Raw genomic sequence first — 17,404 nt, 5'->3', positions numbered from 1 at the left:
ATGGCCCAATTCAACCTTTACCCAGGTGTCCCCTCAGATCTCTTGAGTACGGCATTCAACATTAGCTCTGGCTGCTTAACGGCTCTCAATGCTACTCTCAGTTGCGATCAAGACCTCTTTTCCATGGCTGGAAACGCTGATGGGTTCTTCTGGAGCGATGACAATGCTACAGCACTTTGCACTGGTGCTTGCCAGAGCTCAGCAGCTTCGTGGTGGAATAGTTGCGCAGATGCATGTGCCAACGACCAGTTGAACGCGTATGGAAGGGTATGTGAAAAACTCTTGTAGATCTTCGATTACTTACACGAATTATAGATCTATCCTGCCCAGACCGTACCCGGGCGCTTTGTGGACGGCTTGAACATCGTTTGCGTCACTGCAAATACCGATCTGACTCTGGACGTTGGGATCAACGGCACCATCACGAATTCAACATTCCTTGACAACAGTACGACTGCATCTGCCACCAGTGAAAATCTGGTCTCTCGCCAAATATCTAGCATATCTCAGTATTGTCTTGTCCAGTCCTACGACTGGGTTGGATCGGATATTATCCGCCCTGACTGCACTGACCCTGCCAACTCCAACTCCTCTCAATGTGTTGATCCTACGGACGTCCCGCCTGAGAACGAACGGCTTGCAAACCTCTACCCAGACGACTTGTTGTGCTCGCAGTGCTTTTTGAGCATGTTCTACCTGCGGATTGCATCTCCTTTCCTGCCGGATGTGGATCATTCAGATTACCTGGTTGATCAATGGTTTGACATTCTTGACATCTGCAACGCCACTTCAAAAGTACCCGATCTCCTCGTTCGAAACCTTCCTTATTATCAATATGCTCCAGGAGAATCGGACAACTGGGTCGACAACACAACGTACGGTTTCAGCGACCTTCAGCCTCTCGGAGGCAATGGAACGACCAATGTGACTTGTCAAGCCCGGAGCATTAATTTGGCTGATCTGAATCCTCCGGAAATTGATTATACCACCCAAACAACTTGTGATGTCATGGCCCCGTTCTTGAATGCATCAACGGGTGATATATGGCAGATGTATCAAAATCCAGACTGCATGCCTGATTTTGATTATACCGAGATCCCTGTTGTGTGTCTTCCATTCTCTTGCTCTGTTACCCAGCTGAACGCAAACACGACCTGGTAAGTCTGCTCAAACCCATAGAATCCGCATCAATTTGCAGTAGCGAATTATGACACTCACTCACACCGAACGCAGTGATCAATTCGTCGCAACTCTTCCGGCTATTGGTAACAACACCATCACCACCACACAGTTCCTCTCGTGGAATCCGAATCTCATTGGTATTTGTGATAATACGACCGAGCAATATGTTTGCACGAGCGCACCAGGCGGTACTTACATCTCGCCCCCAACGAATATAACGACTAGTAGCGGGGACTCGCGTGGTGGAGGTGACGGAAGTGGGACATCCACTGGAAGTAGTGGGGTTGGTGGCTCCTCCAGAAACTCCACTCTCGTAGCGCCCGGTGGCACTCCTCCCAGCCCAACCCAGTCTGGCATACCATCAACGTGTGATCGGTATGCCCAGGCTCAGTCGGGCGATGGCTGCGACTCTTTCAGCCAGGACTTCGGCATCACATCACAGCAGTTGGAGACGTGGAATCCTGTTCTTGGGTCAAATGGCGAGAACTGTCTCACGCAGTTCTTCGCTGGGTACTGGTACTGCGTTGGACTTGTAGGTTCTGCAACAAGTACAGCCACCACTACCACAACCAGTTCCACGGGTGTACCTACTCCGTCACCAGTCCAATCCGGAATCGACCCGCAATGCACGAAATATTCCGAGGCCGTCTCCGGAGATTCCTGCATCGCTTTCGCCTCAGCGAATAATATCACTCCCGCCCAGCTTTATAGCTGGAACCCAGTCCTTGGTAGCGGAGGCTCGAATTGCGGCTCAGATTTCTGGGCCAACGAGTACTATTGCGTCGGCGCACCTGATGGTTCCGCTACTACAACAACTGCTCCTACAAGCACGGCTGTAGCCACGCCTTCGCCAATCCAGTCAGGTATAGACCCGCAATGTACGAAATTTGCTGAAGCTGCCTCGGGAGATTCTTGCCCCGGCTTCGCCACGAAGAACGGTATCACAGCCACCGAGCTCTACTCCTGGAACCCAGTCCTCGGCGCAGGAGGTGCGAACTGTAATTCTGATTTCTGGGCCAACGAATACTATTGTGTTGGTGCACCTGGAAGCTAGTCTACTTGAACCATTGGAATTGTGGGTTATTCATAGAGTATTACTGCTGTACTAAGAAGTTGATTAAGCTACCTCGTTGGGACAAAACAAGCGGAAGCAATTATTGTACAACGCCCCACACGGCGTGGCAGATTCATAACTAATACTGCTTTTTTTGTCCACCGCGAGGATACATGTAGTGTATAGTTGCTGGAATCAATGTTTAAGCGACGGAGGGGAGGATTGCCATCATCAAAATATACCAATACAAATCTTTTTAAGCAGTATAGGCTAGAGGTTGCTCCCAGTCTCAGTAGTATTGCAGTGAGTTCGAGGATTGATATTGGAGCATGATATTGGAGCAGAGGGAACAACAAGGGGAAGATTGCCTAAATAGAGTGCCTGTTGGTAGAACACATGATGCTTGAAAGATGTAAATTGAATCAAATTCAGCATACTGGACGAACTCAGTAAGCTACATCAATAAAATGCAACATGTTAGTTCCATCACGTGCACTCTATCTCTCTGAAAAGCCCCCATTATCCTATAAAAAAAAGACTAGCGCCGTCAACGAGACCGTTCGTGCTAATGATCTATTCCTATTCAAGTGGCAAACGACAGTGTAATCTGTTAGCATATCAAGCTCGAAAGAGGAGCCACGCTTCCTCAGGCTACAAGCCAGAAGTGATCAAGCGCAGGCTCTCAATCCAAATACTCCTGCTCTCATTACAGAGAGAGAGAGGCCCGCCATGACTGACCCGTACTAACAATCTACAGCGTCCTAGAAGACCGAAAATGGCCCTCCCCGATAATCCAATAACTTACTCCAAGCCCCTTAGAAGACCATGTCTCTGCATCCGACTATATCATCTGCCTAGCCCAAGAAAGCCCAACAACCACTTCCTTCGAGCAGCCATGCGCCTTCCCCATCTGTGAAAGTAAGGAGGGTTCTGCGACAAAGTACATTTGGTGGGGTTAGCACCGGGTATGGGTGGTTGAGCGCTTCGCACGGTTACTAAGGCTATCTATTTGACATATGTATTTATCGGAGGTTGTTAAGATCCGGTGAGTGGTCCTCATGGGTTTTGTATAGTGTGTTACGACGCTTCACTTTCAAATATATCCTAAATACCATATAAAACTAGTGGAGGAACGGGCGGATGTTGAATAAGCCTGTCCATGGGTCCACAGTGGTACGTACATAAGCTTGGCTTGTCAAATAACCTTGTGTTGATTTGAAAAGGTGCCAATTGATGCCAAGGGTGATCGTCCCGTGGGTTACGCATGGCTATTGCGCGGCTAGAAACTCCAGTTTATATAAACTTATCTACAAGCTATGTGGGAGATCAACAGTCGATCCATCTTCCATCTCAGGCATTGGCTGTCCTCCGATCATGCATTTTTCCAAGCTTTTGGCCGTCGCCAGTCTCGCGACTGTGGCCCTCGCCCACCCCGGGCCTCACGCTCACATTTCTAAAAAGGAAGTGGCTCGCCGAGATGGGCTTTCCAAACGCTGTGCTAGCCACGTTGCACGTTTCAATGAGAAACGCTGGAAGCGGAACACCTTCGGTAAACGTTCCCGCGGTAACACCACCGTGCACATTCAAACCGAAGCACCTTATTACGACGTCATCCAGAATGATACCTGCGTGTTGACCCCTGAAGTCACCGAGGGACCGTATGTCTGGCCGCGCTCCCAAACCCTCCGTCAGGATATGACCGAGGATCAGCCCGGCGTCCCCCTGTGGCTGGATGTTGGTGTGCTGGACATGGCTACCTGTGAGCCTTTGGAGGGTGTTCTGGTCGACTTTTGGCACTGCAATGGCACCGGAAGCTACTCCAGCTTCACGGGACTGTCTCCTAATACCGCTTTCCCGACGCTCCTGGAACAACTCAACATCACTGATTTCGAAATTGGCACCACGGACATCCACACTGACAACACCACCTTCTTGCGTGGAATGTGGCCGACTGACGCCAACGGCATGATGGAAATGAAGACCATTTTCCCAGGTAAGCTTTACCGCTATATCACACAAGCTCACCCTGTCACAGATACCTGACGCTTTTGCACAGGATTTTACATTGAAAGAGCCATCCACATCCATGTGCAAGTTCACACCGACTGGACTATCCGTGGAAACGGCACCATCGCCTACGGTAACACAGTCAGCACCGGTCAGGTATACTTTGAAGAGGAGCTTGAGGCGAAGATCATGGCTTTGGAGCCCTATGCCTCACACACAGAGATTAACCGCACCACCAATGCTGCCGACACCGTCTTTAGCGAGGACACTGTAAATGGTTACAACCCGGTCATCTCTATCGTTCCTATTGACGGCAAGGATGTGACCAAGGGTATGGTGGGATACATCACTATCGGGGTAGACACGACCGCAATCGAGTAAGGAGGATTGCTCAATTCTAGAATTGACATGGGGCTTTGTGTGGGCATGTGATTTTGGCGTAAAGACGCCGGTATACCGAGGGATTTACATGTATTAATCCTACATATTTTGTAATTTATGTTATATAACACATTTCACTACCAAGCTGGACACCCCAAAACACATAGTAAATGCGATAAATTACAACTTTATATCTCAACAACCACGTTTTTATTTATTTCATTACCTTCGATAGCTATTGATAAGAATTTTGAATACTATATATCAATCTCAAGAACATCCAAGAGATGCATTCTCACAGTACTCCGTATAAACTACTAATTAGGGCTAATCCTTTCTGGGTATAGCCTACGGCGGGCTGAGTGGGCACTCATATCGGGTAGACTTCCGAAGTTGTAACTGCATGATTATATAATAAAATTATTTTAGGTCTAGGTTAGGTACCTAGGTAGGTCCACCTAGTTACCTCACCTTATGTAATCTTGCAGTTACAACCTTCTTTGGAAGTCTACCCGAGCTGGAACCCAAGGCTGAGTACATCAATTTCACTGATTGAACACTGGGCATCCAATGAGTACTCACTGAGCACTCACTGAGGATCAGTCATTCTGCACGTGACTGAATTGAACATGATCACTGATCTGAGCCTGTGCTGACATATCTACTCAGTGAGCCTGAATATGTTATTAGTATAAGTTGATATGTTCAATTTGAACGCGGTTATAGATTACATGGAACCTCAGTAGGAGAAACCAGCGTTTCGGGGATTCCTTTGGGTGAATTCTTTTTGGTACTAAATGTGACACATATCGCAATAATGGCCCTCCTCTTGACTACTTTGTCTCTATTTTTTATTAAAAAAAAAAGAAAGGAGATTCCTTGGCGATCTCAATCGAGGCTCCATATCGGCCCGCCACCACCCTAGCCCCTATATGGCGTTGGCATGATGGGTTGACTGAGCGTGATCGTCAAGTGAAGATGATCAACACGGGAGTGTCCTGATTTAGCGTAACTTTGCTTTTTTTCGGCTTCATACTAGGTACTAGTATGCAATAAGCAAGGCACACGTTATAAATGTAATATTAAGCCCATACCTTAAGTCTGGTGGAATTGCATGTTTGACCTATGGTGAGCCGGTACTTAAGAACCGAAAAATATATAGATCTAATTGGCTATAGACGATTCTTAGAATATAGATCACATCTATAGATACTCACGATGTTACATCACATCAATATCTATTTATTCACGAAAATATCGAGGAACATGATGACAGATAGAGAAAAAGAACGACTATATATAAGTTTGCGTAATAACTCCAACACAGCTAAATTTCACCCTGGGATTCAATAAACTATCTATCTATTTACCCCCAAACAAGTCTCGATCTGCTGATTGAGTTGAATTTCCTAGCTCCCACTCTTTCCACTTTGAAATACCAAACAAGCACAAAACAATGCTGTCGACTACTGCTTTCCGTGGCCGGTCATTCATCGTTACCGGCGGAGCCTCTGGAATCGGGTTTGGAATTGTCAAGAAACTCCTCGACCTATCTGCTAGTGTGCATGTTATGGACATAGCAGATGAACTCTCAGATACAGAGGCACCTCCCTCTCCTGACCAAACAAGCCGATTACATTTCTATCCTAAGACGGACGTGGCCTCTCGGAATACGGTACGGGAGACCTTCAAGTCAATCCTTAACAAGTCTCCCATCATTCACGGGTTGGTAAATTGTGCGGGGATCTCGCCTCGAACAGCATCGATCATCAATACCGATGAGGCGTTTGATGCAATCATGGCAGTCAACGTCAACGGGGTGTGGAATGTCGGAACCGAATATCTACGCTATCTCTTGAAAACTCAGGAAGAAGCTGCTGCTACCACCTCCGATATTACCCTACCTATTGAGCCGCTCAGCAACGCTGGGGTGTCCAAAGTGACGGCCAGTATGGTGAATGTGGGATCAATTGTCTCAACCCATGGGTTTGCCGGTGTGGCTGCCTATACTGCCAGCAAGCACGCTGTGCTAGGTCTGACTCGAACGTGGTCCAAGGATTTCGCACAGAAAGGAGTGCGGATCAACTGTCTTGCTCCGGGAATTACGGACACGCCGCTTCTCAGGAATTATGCAACACAGGAGATCATTGACGAGCATTATCTCCCTCTTATCCCCATGCGAAAACTAGCAGATACCAAGGAGATTGCCAACGGGGTGATTTTTTTGCTGGGTGATCAGTCGACTTATGTCACTGGAGAAGTCCTTGGGGTTAGGGGTGGATTTCCCTAATTTCCAATGCTTTCTCTCCCCTTTCCTCCATCGTATGTGTTGTGTTTGTTGAATGGGAACATTAGCTCGTCAAAAGACAACTTCATCAGCGATTATTTCATGGGCGAAGTCTAGCACATTTGCAATTTCCCAACCAAGGCTGTCTAGAAGCAATCTTACAATCAAGGCTCTGCTAGTTTAACCCAAAGTCTATGGCTAGGCCATCAACTATTCCTTACCCTGGGCTCGAGCATTCCGCGCGCCTTCACTCGCCGTTGTCGAGATGACCTTGCCAACCTTCTCAATATCCTTTTAACCAGAAATTCCACCGATCGATGCTCATCGGTCCCGCCGTCCAAAGCCTCCCCTCTCTCTCCAACGCCCAGGACTTCTCACCTTTCTTTGCGCCCTCTCTGAGCCTTTCCCCAGCTATCTTGATCCACACCGCCGCAGCAGGTACCTCAAAGTCCCACACTGCATCCTGGCATTCGAGCGCCTCGGAGACACACTCATAGCCCCAGCTAAGTGGCAAGAGACCATCTTCAGCATTCGGTCCCGGAGCAGCCATTGCACAAGATGCCTCTACAAAAGCCTGGTGCACGTGAGCGTCGCGCATCTTCGTTCTTATGGCTAGATCCCGCGTCGACAACATTTTGCGCCAGTGGCTCTGCTTCCATCCATCTGACCAAGAGTGGCCGAAACTCCTAAGACCTTTCCAAACGGGTTCACCGTCCTCTTCATCTGGCAGCTGGTTAATTTCCTTTAGCAGGACGACGAGGGCGGGCGTGTGCCTTTCGTGCAGCTCCAAAAGCGCGTCTTCCATTATGCCCAGTACGCGGTCTCGCAGGTCGGTCTTCTTCTCGGAGTCATGAGGCTTGGTCATATCGGCAGCTACCTCGGATGGCTTGGAGTCGCCTTTTAGGTACGCTTTGAGAGCCGCAGCTTGATAGGGATGCACCCCAGTCTCTTCCTCGCCGTCAATAGGTGCAGTGTGCTGGTCGAACCAAGCATCGTCAGCAGCGGAGCCGAAGCTACCGACCTTGACGGGTTGGCACGTCATTTCTTGAATGCTGGTGTTCATGATGACGGAGCGTGAGGGCTCTTGAAGGAATGATTTTTGGGTCTTTGGGTGTCACTATGCTGCGTTGCTGGGATATGTTCGAAGAAAGAAAGTGCGGAATGGTTACAATATCGGATACTTCGAAGTGGCAACTAGGCAGCAGAATTCCTAAATAGATTTATACTACACCAAATTTACTTTAGTGATGGCCGGAAGTAGGGATTATTTAGCAGGTCGTGAGCGGACGTTAGAGCTGTAGGCCGATCCCCATGCGACTTACTAGCTAGCGGATTCGATCGGCTCCAGAACGTAGATCACCTCCCCAATTGTTCTAGGGCGATACTATTACAGAACTTGGCTTTACGGCAGATTCTCTAGTATGGAAACTACAGGCTCGCCAATCCCATGGCAAAACAAGTTGCCGCGCTAGTTGATACCAAGGGTAAGGGCCACGGGTATTAGATTTAGGGCTTGATAATAAGAGAAGGCAGCTGCATGATGAAGTTGATAGCGTTTTTGAATGTGTTGTAGAAGGGTTCGATGGTTTGAGTTGAATGTGATAATTCTTGGATGGGGGATATCTTCCTATTTACACCCAAAGCCAGACTTGATCAACCTTTATTCAACACCATTTATCGTCTCCATGGATATAGCCACCTTTGTTTTGATCTATATAAAATACATCTGTAAATATCTGCCTAAGCACTTGGTTATTTTACCTTTTTACCTACACCCTATAAGGATCTGGTATTAATGCACCACAGTCCCCATCATTCACATATTATTCCGAGCTCGTCCGCACAGTACCCCGAACAGCTAACCCTCCATCTGGACCTTCAATCCACACATCCCAAGCCCCAGTGCCATTCTTAGGCTTGCCACAGATCACCAGCTCCTGCTCAACAAAAAGAGGCACTAGATTCTTATATTCAATGTCACTGATGCGGAGATTCAATATACTCAGCTGTTGCTGAAGCACACTCAGTAGTAGCGTGAGCGTCAACGGGCCGTGCACTAAAAGATTCGGGTATCCCTCCTGGTTCTGAGTATAGCCCTTGTCAAGGTGAATGGAATGGGCATTGAAAGTCAGCGCCGAGAACCGGAAGAGTAGCGCTTTAGTAGGTATGAGGGTATGGCGGAACGTCGCATTGGAGGGAGCTTCATTGCGCCAGAATCATTAGCACATTTGACATCATATTCCATGGTTGAAAATATATGCTCACGTTTCACAATCCTACCAGGCTTTCCAAATTGCGCTTTATCGGCCTCGATTTGGGAGCTGGTTTTTAGGCGCATGAAAATCAGGTCCCGGTTCTCAATGACCGATGATTCTCCCGCGTTGTCTTCGTTCTCTTTCCATATCCGGTCCCAGGTCTGTTCAGCCGTTTCTTGTTCGGGAACATTGCCAATGCGACGCTCGATGGTGACAATAACTTTCTCGTCCCCCTCGCGGCCCTTCACTGTCACGTTGCGGATGGATTCTATGCACACTGCGCGACTGCCATCCAGAGGCGGACTGCGCACGGGGAATCTTAGATTTCCACCTGCCCATAGGCGCCGATTAAACGGTTCGCCCGGTGTGTGTAGCGTATCTGTGCAGTCCGGGAGTAGTTGCGACAAGGTCACCTGCGGCGGGAAGTAGATTAAGTGGTGACCAGCCGGGAGCGGGGACGGATTCTGTAATGACGGCAGAGTCGCATAATCCGAGGAGTTTTGGGATTTCGGAAGAATATCACGGAGTGTGAGGTTCAGAAGATGCGAGGGTTGTGGGTGTAGATAGTCGTAAGTCAACGGCAGCTTCCTTGTGGTCAGTTCATGATGCAAGCGCTCGGAGAGCGAGGAGTAAGTCCGAAATGCATGACGCCCGCCTCGCAAAGAGATCAGGGGTCGGAGTGAATTTGTTTTCATGAGCAAAGACACTGACCGAATCGGACGATTATCGAATCGCAAGCTTCACTTGAAGCAATAGACAAATCCCTTGTTTGATTTGTTTGTCTGTCGTTCATTGCCTATGTCGGAACTGCCATAACATCGGAATTCACCCCACACCGCTCGGAGACCCGATGTCGCCTGTCGATGAAATGACAAGTCCGAAGTTTTGATTTGATTCAAATAGGTTCGGCGCAATTGACACGGGAAAATACCACTCCATACTTCATAATGAGTCCCTTGAGAGTCGCCTTCCTAGGGCCGCTGGGGTCCTTTTCGCATCAGGTACGAACTTTACCCCACATCCTTGCAAAAGCAACTTAGTTTAATTATTGATCCCTGTTCTAGGCTGCTGCAGAGTCCTTTTGCAAACTATCCGCCGATCTACAACCTCATGTCTCATTCCAAGATGCCTTTGCCGCGCTCCAAAACAAAGAAGTTGACTACGCCGTGATTCCGTCCGAGAACTCGACCAATGGCTCTGTGATGCAAACATTGGACCTTTTGGCAGACCGGGATGGTTTATATAAAGAAGTGAAAGTGTGCGGGGAATATTACCTGACAGTGCACCATTGTCTAATGGTGCGCAAGGGCACATATCCCGGTGGTTGGGCCGACTACGACGGCTCGATAACCAAGCTATACACACACCCGCAAGCATGGGGCCAATGCGAAGCTTTCTTGACCAAATACTTCAAGGGTATCGAGAGACAGGATGTCGCATCCACATCCAAGGCGGCGGAGATCGTCTCCAAGGAGACAACGGAACGAGGCGCTGCCATTGCCAATCGCTTCGCGGCAGAACAACACGGGACGGACATACTCGTGGAAAACATCGAAGATCGAGCGGACAACACTACTCGTTTCCTGATCTTCAGAAATGTGCTCGATGAGCGAACTGCTCAACTCAAATTCGAGCAGCCGCCTACGTTGGAAGGCGAGCCTGCCCTTGAAACCACGCATAAAACCTTGATTACTTTCACGATTGATCATTCCTCCCCCGGTGCATTGGCAAATGCGCTGTTGATCTTCAAAGCCCATGGCTTGAATCTTACGAGCATTAATACAAGGCCGAGTCTGAAGAAGCCGTGGCAGTATATCTTTTTCGTTGAGTGTGGAAGGACACCCTCGGACGAGAACAAGGAGGCAGTCCACAAGGCTCTCAATGATTTGCGTCAAGTCACTGAGACATGTAGGGATTTGGGGACCTGGAAAGATCAATTAAGTGCAAGCAATGCTTGACTTGATTGACTGGTTCTAATTGGGGAATCACTTCGGTCTTTTTGGTTGAGAGCAATGCATTGATGATTTTGCAAGCGCCCTGAAAGCGCCGTGAAAGCGTCATGTCATATGTGTTGAAGATATCTCGGTTTACTATACGAATAAATGAACTAAAAATGTACGCACTGTCGATAATATAGACAAAGTGTACACCGCAAGATAAAACAAAAACTTAATAGACAATAAATAGCACCTTCTATATCAACCCTTTCGGGTGAATTTTTTTTAATAACGAGCAAATAACGAGCGAAGTACCAGAAAATGCCATTCGGAGATGAAACGACAAGAACTGGCTGAGAAATAAAACAATCCAACACTGTCCGGCTTACATAGAGTAAGCAGTGCAAGCAGCGGCGGATGACCAAATGTAGCAGATAACTGCACCCAACCTTTCAAATTGCAATTTAAACCTCATCTTCATCTCAGACACCGAGGTGACCTCAGTGTGCTTATCTTGGAGCTTGGACGACACTGTACTCAAACATTAGAGCTAACGCCGAGTGATAGTTTATGTGAATGTCTCACCTCTGAGCAGCTTCACGGAGCTTGGACCAGGCCTTTTTTGGTTATCCTTTACGGATGCCTTGGTTCCATTGCGGGAGCCGCCTGTATGATCCACAGGGCGAGCCGTCAAAAGACTCGCCGCGGGAGCTTCTGGCCGTTCATCCTCGCTCTCTGCGAGGGGGCAATACCGTCAATCTGCAGGGAAGTTAGTATCAACATGAATATGGAAAACGAGAAGGAAACATACCATCGTAGAACTCGTCATCATCGCTGTGATCGGCAAGCTGTTCAAAGTTGACCTTGTATCGGAGAATGGCACCGATACCACCGAATCCCTTGACGAACTGGTTTCCTTCGCCGGATCGGTCAGACACGAACTCCAGGTTGGCACCGAAGTCCTTGTAGGCCTCGGCAAGCCATTCGAGGAAAGAGCCTGACTCGATAACTTCCATATCCAATCCAGTTTCCTTGTCCTGGAAGAGATCCTTGTTGGATTCCTGGGACTTGTTCGTGTGGACGATAACCTCTTTGCCTTCCGCAGTCTTCATGACCCAGCGAGTGATTTCCAAATTTTCGTGGACGATCAAAATTTCAGCAGCACCAAGCTCCATTGCCTTGAGGGTGTCTTCAATACCGTAGCAGACCTTGCCGGTATCTTGGCTGATCTCCTGGAAGTACTGACCAATAAGCTTCTTCTCCTGGACGAACTTGACGTTGCTCAGGGTCTCGCCAGCCAATTCAATAGCCTGATTGAAACCGTTCTCGCCACCGTAGGAAACATCGACAATCTTGATGACCTTAGATTGCAGACGACCATCGAACAGGTCGGACTGGTTAAGATCGTTCTTGAAATCGGCGGAACCAGCCAACACCAGACCAGCGACGTTGGGCTTGTCGTTGGTGATATAGTTCTGAACAGCCAACTCAGCGATCTTGCGGACGTAGTTGTGACGCTTTTCCTCACGGAGACGCGAGAAACGCAGAGCGGATTGACCACCACGGCCCTGTATAGATCAGTATGGACGAACATCGAACTGGATCAGTTGGGGGTACTCACGTGCTTCTTGGGCAGATCAACAGAGAGACGCTGAAGGATCTCACGAGTGTTACCACTGAGAGTACCGAACAAAGTACCGTTACCGTCCATGACAATGAAACCGAACTTCTGATCGGCCTCAAGAAGCTCACTCAATGCTTCAGTGTGGAACTTGTTGTCACAAAGGTAGAGGGAGGTGTTGATGGGCTTGAACGGTTCGAAGTCGATGTTAATCTTGCGCTCCTTTCCTTCCGAGGTGATAATTTCACCACAGTACACGACCAGTCCATTGGGAGGGACCTTATTGTAGAGCTTCAGACGCTGCTGGGTAGAGGTAATGGCCGACAGCACGGAGAGTCGATTCACTCGAGACTTAATGTTGGAGGCGGTACCCTAGTGTGCGATTAGCCGGCGTTCGGGGCAGACAGGTTGATGGGATCTGGTTTCACGTACATACTCTTCAGCCAACATCTTGGCTGCTCTGCTAATCTGATCCTTGGGGGCTAGATTGACATATTAGCGGGCGATAGTAAGTGGCGGGGGTAGTGACAACGCACGGATAATGAGCGAAATCATGGAGGTTCCATTTCCACGAGCGGCTTCAAGACGCTTGATCAGCTTCTTGACCTTCCAGATCTCGATATTCTTCTCAGCTTCGTTCGGCGGAGGGGCGCTCATCTTGGCGAGGCGGCAGTTGATCAGGGGAAAAAGTTATCGGAGGCCCTGCGGACGCCTGAAGACTCAGTCAGTAATGGGGGGCGGTAGTCGGCGAACAAAGATTTAGGCTTGCCTGTTTTACACCTAAGTTCGGTTAGTGAGTGTGAAAAAAAATAGAGAAAAAAATAAATACTGGTATTTTTTTCTTAAATACTCATAGATTCAATGGAGAGTACATACCTTAACTGAATATGACGTTCAAAAGCGACAGTAAATTTCCTCGTGGGGTTGGACATACACAAGTTTGTTCGAGGGGTCGGCTGCCACGCTGAGGTAAGCCAGGGCTACCCGTGACGTATCTGGTACTTGCCCGGTTATGGCCCAACAGCCGGGTGATCAGGTACAGGTACATTCTTTTTTTATATACTCCATACTCCGTACAACATATATATTTCCAGGGCTGCTATTTAGTATATACTTCATAGTAAGTGAGTATGCATGGATATAGATTCTATGTTTGGCATAGTAAGAAAGCCATATTCAATAAATATGTCTCAGGTCCTGGGAAAGTGACATCCATGTACAGCGTATATATCGTATGACCGCGTTATATTAAAAAGAATACGGGGTAGATGGAAATGATATATAAATCTGCATATAACTATAGATATACTCCATATAGATAAATCAAGTCCACTAAATTCCAAATGCCCATTCAATTAGTCACACAAAAATCTTTAGCTTATCAAATCTCTGTGATCCGCACCCCACACTAGCGGCAGCTCCTTTCGACGCTAAGCTCTTTTCAATATCGCAGAAGGTTGTTTCTGCCTCTTATCTGTCCCTGGAGCTATCTGTGATAAGAGTGAGGGGAGTTTTTCCTTTCTGTTCTTACTCTTGACTTCCCTTCCTACACTTCACCTCGGGAACTCCCAGCTTGGAATCCTCATATATCTCCAGGGTCACCACTACCATCGTGTTGGTAACGGGAAATTATGTCAAGGGCTGAAAGAACAGATCAAGATAACGACGGTGAACCGGTCTTTGGCTCACTGAGGATACCGGCTGCGACACCAAGCTCCTATGATTATGCTCATATAGAGCATGGAAGCCCGACCGCCGAGTCGGAGATCGGCGGTAGACAGAGGTATGCGACTTCTGTTGTTGACAAAAGCCGGACTGATAGCTAACTACTCTACGCAGGTCATCGTCGTACTCGATTCGAGTCCGTCAAGCCGGGGGTCCCAACAGTATAGACAACTTCGCGCGGTCTTGGCAGAGAGCCGCGGCCTTCCCAGAAGTTCTTCCACGGCGGTCGTCGTTTGTCTCCGCGCAGTCGGACGATGATTTTGCCATTGCAACTGGCCAAGAATATGGGTCAAGAAGCACTCCATCCTGGGGTCGGTACTCGGATGTGGACCGGCCTCTGCTTCGGGGTGACTCGGACTCGGACCAAGATGATGAGGACCCACGAGCGCCTGACTCTTCCAAGAGGGCACTTCCTAGTACTGGGCTGCTTGCTTCATCATTTGATAGAACCTTTGCGACTTCGTATGGCACCATCTCCTCACGGATGAGCGAATCGACGCGGAGGAACGCGATTCAATTCCACCGAGAGCTCCATCCCCATGTGCATGTGGATGGGTCGGGAGATTTGGATCGGGGCCCATTGCTTGTCAAGCATGTCCAACATGAAGATGGGACCCAGGAGGATATCATTGTTGGGCAATCCACCGTTCCGCAGACCATTTTCAACTCGGTCAATGTGTTGATTGGTATCGGCTTGCTGAGTCTTCCATTGGCGATGAAGCATGCTGGGTGGGTTTTGGGATTGACATTCCTTGTCTTCTCGGCAGTTACCACTTCCTATACCGCGAAGATTCTGGCTAAATGTCTGGATGTTGACCAAAGTGTTGTCACATATGCTGATCTGGCTTATATCAGTTTCGGGCAAAATGCCCGTTTGATAACCAGTTTCCTGTTCTGCTTGGAACTTTTAGGAGCATGCGTGGCGCTGGTTGTGCTCTTTGCAGACAGTTTATATGCTCTGGTACCAGGGTTGAGCATCCTCCAATGGAAGATCGTCTGTGGTGTCGTGCTTGTTCCGCTCAACTTCCTGCCGCTACGATTCCTGAGTATTACTAGCATATTGGGTATAATTTCATGCACATCAAGTAAGTTTTCTTCCAAGTCAAGGCTGACAGATGGAACTGACGCTCGAAAGTTGTGGTACTCATTTGCATCGATGGCTTTATCAAGCCAGATGCACCGGGCTCCTTGCGGCAGCCAGCTAATACATTCCTCTTTCCTGAGAACTGGGCTACCCTTCCTCTAAGTTTTGGTCTTATTATGTGTGAGTAAACAGCCAAAAGCGATTCTGGTCATAGGGCTAACTTGTTCAAAAGCACCATGGGGTGGCCACGGTGTCTTCCCTAACATCTACAGAGATATGAGGCACCCTCAGAAATACGGGAAGAGTCTCTGGGTGACATATATCTTTACAGTAAGATCATCAAGTGGCTAGGATAAAGTTCGATTCTAACAAGTTGACAGTTTACTTTGGACTGCTCGATGGCGATCATTGGTTGGCTCATGTTTGGCGATATCGTCCGCGACGAAATCACTGCGAACATTCTAACCATCACCAGCTACCCGCAGTCCCTCTCCGTCTGTATTGTAGTGTTCATTTCGATCATCCCGCTCACGAAAGTGCCGTTGAAGTGAGTCCAATGCCTTCATTTGTCCTCGGACACTGCTGACAAGAACATAGTGCCCGGCCTCTTGTAGCCACATTCGAAGTTCTTTGTGGACTCGGAGCCGCCCATGTGCCTGGAAATGGCTCGGAGACACTACACAAATTCTCACGGGCAATGGTCCGCGTTTTTGTGGTGGCCATGATTGTTGTTTTGGCAGTTATCTTCCCGGCCTTCGACCGCATCATGGCGTTCTTGGGATCCTTCTTGTGCTTCACGATCTGTATCATCTTCCCTCTGGCATTTTATCTCAAGATCTTTGGAAAGGAGATCAGTCGAGGCGAGTACATCCTTGATTGGATTCTACTCATCATCTCCACGATACTGGCAGCCGTGGGGACTGTCTGGGCCTTCTTGCCACAAGACATGCTCTCTGCGAACTAGTTTCCACCTGCGGCATTGTGCATGGAGTATAATAGCATTTTGTTTTGCATGCAGATAATCACTTTTTGTTGAGAATGACGGCGAAATTGTTTCTTGTTTTGCCGGACCTCAACTCTTCCTTCTTGAAATTCTTGGGCGCGTAGGTGCCAGTGTGTTCCCAGAGATGAAAGACCAGCTTTGAAGTCCGCTTACTTTGTGTGAGACGGAAGCCTAGGCAAGTCATAATCTCCCCTAGCCTTTCCTCGTTGAGGTAGCGCGAGTTGTCCACGCATGCGATAGGCAATACCAGGAAGAGACTAGGAACGAGTTCAATGGGGCATTTCGGCGTCAAAAACTTGACACAACGCTTGAGCATTTCTCCCCGTCCCGTAGCATCAGGAACATAGTTGAGCACCAATGAGAGACTGATCATGTTGAAACGTTCATCATCACTAGAGGGCAGCGGTCGTTCCATGAAATCTTGCTTGAGGATCCCCGGCTCTTGGGAATTTAAGTCGATCCGGGTGACATCCAAGGTTGGGTTCGTAGAGCAGGCGTTTTTGGTACTCAAAGCTCCAACTTCAAGGACTCGAAGCTTTGGAATGGTGTTGTTCCATTGCTTCAGTTGCGGCTTGATCCAGTCCATGAGGACTTTGCTGGAATCGCCACCACGGTCCATCGACTGGCCTAGTTTACTGGCGATCTGATAGCTTTCGAGACCGCCATTCGCTTCGATTTGAGCGTCAATACTGCTGACTCGGGCTTCATCCCCGGCGGCCAGAGCTTGAGCTCTAACTTTGAGAAGTCGGTGATGGGATCGAATCAAAGTGCGGGTAGCCTTAGCTGAAAGAGCAGCGTCCTTGGATTTGACAATGCGAGGTCGACTATGCGACAACAACATCGGTCTCTTGCGTTTTTGGGGAGCCAT

General features: G+C 48.4%; 9 protein-coding genes across 9 annotated transcripts; 5 read left to right on the top strand and 4 right to left on the bottom strand.

Moving 5' to 3' along the window:
- On the top strand, positions 1 to 2,236 carry PEX2_086500 (LysM peptidoglycan-binding domain-containing protein; the record flags this gene model as incomplete). Its single annotated transcript, XM_016745920.1, has 3 exons — positions 1 to 267; positions 316 to 1,157; positions 1,234 to 2,236. 3 exons carry the CDS (start codon positions 1 to 3, stop codon positions 2,234 to 2,236), a joined length of 2,112 nt encoding a protein of 703 aa, XP_016597301.1.
- Positions 2,237 to 3,610: 1,374 nt separating this feature from the next.
- PEX2_086490 (intradiol ring-cleavage dioxygenase) lies at positions 3,611 to 4,624 on the top strand (the record flags this gene model as incomplete). Its single annotated transcript, XM_016745919.1, has 2 exons — positions 3,611 to 4,229; positions 4,293 to 4,624. The coding sequence occupies 2 exons, from the start codon at positions 3,611 to 3,613 to the stop codon at positions 4,622 to 4,624; spliced, it is 951 nt and encodes a 316-aa protein (XP_016597300.1).
- Positions 4,625 to 6,080: 1,456 nt separating this feature from the next.
- PEX2_086480 (SDR family NAD(P)-dependent oxidoreductase) lies at positions 6,081 to 6,914 on the top strand (the record flags this gene model as incomplete). Its single annotated transcript, XM_016745918.1, has 1 exon — positions 6,081 to 6,914. The coding sequence occupies one exon, from the start codon at positions 6,081 to 6,083 to the stop codon at positions 6,912 to 6,914; it is 834 nt and encodes a 277-aa protein (XP_016597299.1).
- Positions 6,915 to 7,194: 280 nt separating this feature from the next.
- PEX2_086470 (DUF3632 domain-containing protein) lies at positions 7,195 to 7,974 on the bottom strand (the record flags this gene model as incomplete). Its single annotated transcript, XM_016745917.1, has 1 exon — positions 7,195 to 7,974. The coding sequence occupies one exon, from the start codon at positions 7,972 to 7,974 to the stop codon at positions 7,195 to 7,197; it is 780 nt and encodes a 259-aa protein (XP_016597298.1).
- A 760-nt stretch (positions 7,975 to 8,734) lies between these two features.
- PEX2_086460 (uncharacterized protein) lies at positions 8,735 to 9,861 on the bottom strand (the record flags this gene model as incomplete). Its single annotated transcript, XM_016745916.1, has 2 exons — positions 8,735 to 9,111; positions 9,177 to 9,861. The coding sequence occupies 2 exons, from the start codon at positions 9,859 to 9,861 to the stop codon at positions 8,735 to 8,737; spliced, it is 1,062 nt and encodes a 353-aa protein (XP_016597297.1).
- Positions 9,862 to 10,113: 252 nt separating this feature from the next.
- On the top strand, positions 10,114 to 11,124 carry PEX2_086450 (prephenate dehydratase PHA2; the record flags this gene model as incomplete). Its single annotated transcript, XM_016745915.1, has 2 exons — positions 10,114 to 10,167; positions 10,231 to 11,124. 2 exons carry the CDS (start codon positions 10,114 to 10,116, stop codon positions 11,122 to 11,124), a joined length of 948 nt encoding a protein of 315 aa, XP_016597296.1.
- A 364-nt stretch (positions 11,125 to 11,488) lies between these two features.
- PEX2_086440 (translation termination factor eRF1) lies at positions 11,489 to 13,381 on the bottom strand (the record flags this gene model as incomplete). The annotated part of the gene is made up of 6 exons (XM_016745914.1): positions 11,489 to 11,634; positions 11,689 to 11,838; positions 11,915 to 12,671; positions 12,725 to 13,096; positions 13,157 to 13,206; positions 13,261 to 13,381. 6 exons carry the CDS (start codon positions 13,379 to 13,381, stop codon positions 11,489 to 11,491), a joined length of 1,596 nt encoding a protein of 531 aa, XP_016597295.1.
- Positions 13,382 to 14,355: 974 nt separating this feature from the next.
- On the top strand, positions 14,356 to 16,497 carry PEX2_086430 (putative transporter; the record flags this gene model as incomplete). Its single annotated transcript, XM_016745913.1, has 6 exons — positions 14,356 to 14,507; positions 14,564 to 15,534; positions 15,585 to 15,713; positions 15,766 to 15,863; positions 15,914 to 16,080; positions 16,131 to 16,497. 6 exons carry the CDS (start codon positions 14,356 to 14,358, stop codon positions 16,495 to 16,497), a joined length of 1,884 nt encoding a protein of 627 aa, XP_016597294.1.
- Positions 16,498 to 16,555: 58 nt separating this feature from the next.
- On the bottom strand, positions 16,556 to 17,404 carry PEX2_086420 (25S rRNA (adenine2142-N1)-methyltransferase; the record flags this gene model as incomplete). The annotated part of the gene is made up of 1 exon (XM_016745912.1): positions 16,556 to 17,404. The coding sequence occupies one exon, from the start codon at positions 17,402 to 17,404 to the stop codon at positions 16,556 to 16,558; it is 849 nt and encodes a 282-aa protein (XP_016597293.1).

Source organism: Penicillium expansum (assembly GCF_000769745.1).
Source record: "Penicillium expansum strain MD-8 chromosome Unknown contig289, whole genome shotgun sequence".
NCBI lineage: Eukaryota > Fungi > Ascomycota > Eurotiomycetes > Eurotiales > Aspergillaceae > Penicillium > Penicillium expansum.
The sequence above is the reverse complement of the archived record's forward strand: the minus strand, read 5'-3'. Positions and strand labels throughout refer to the sequence as shown.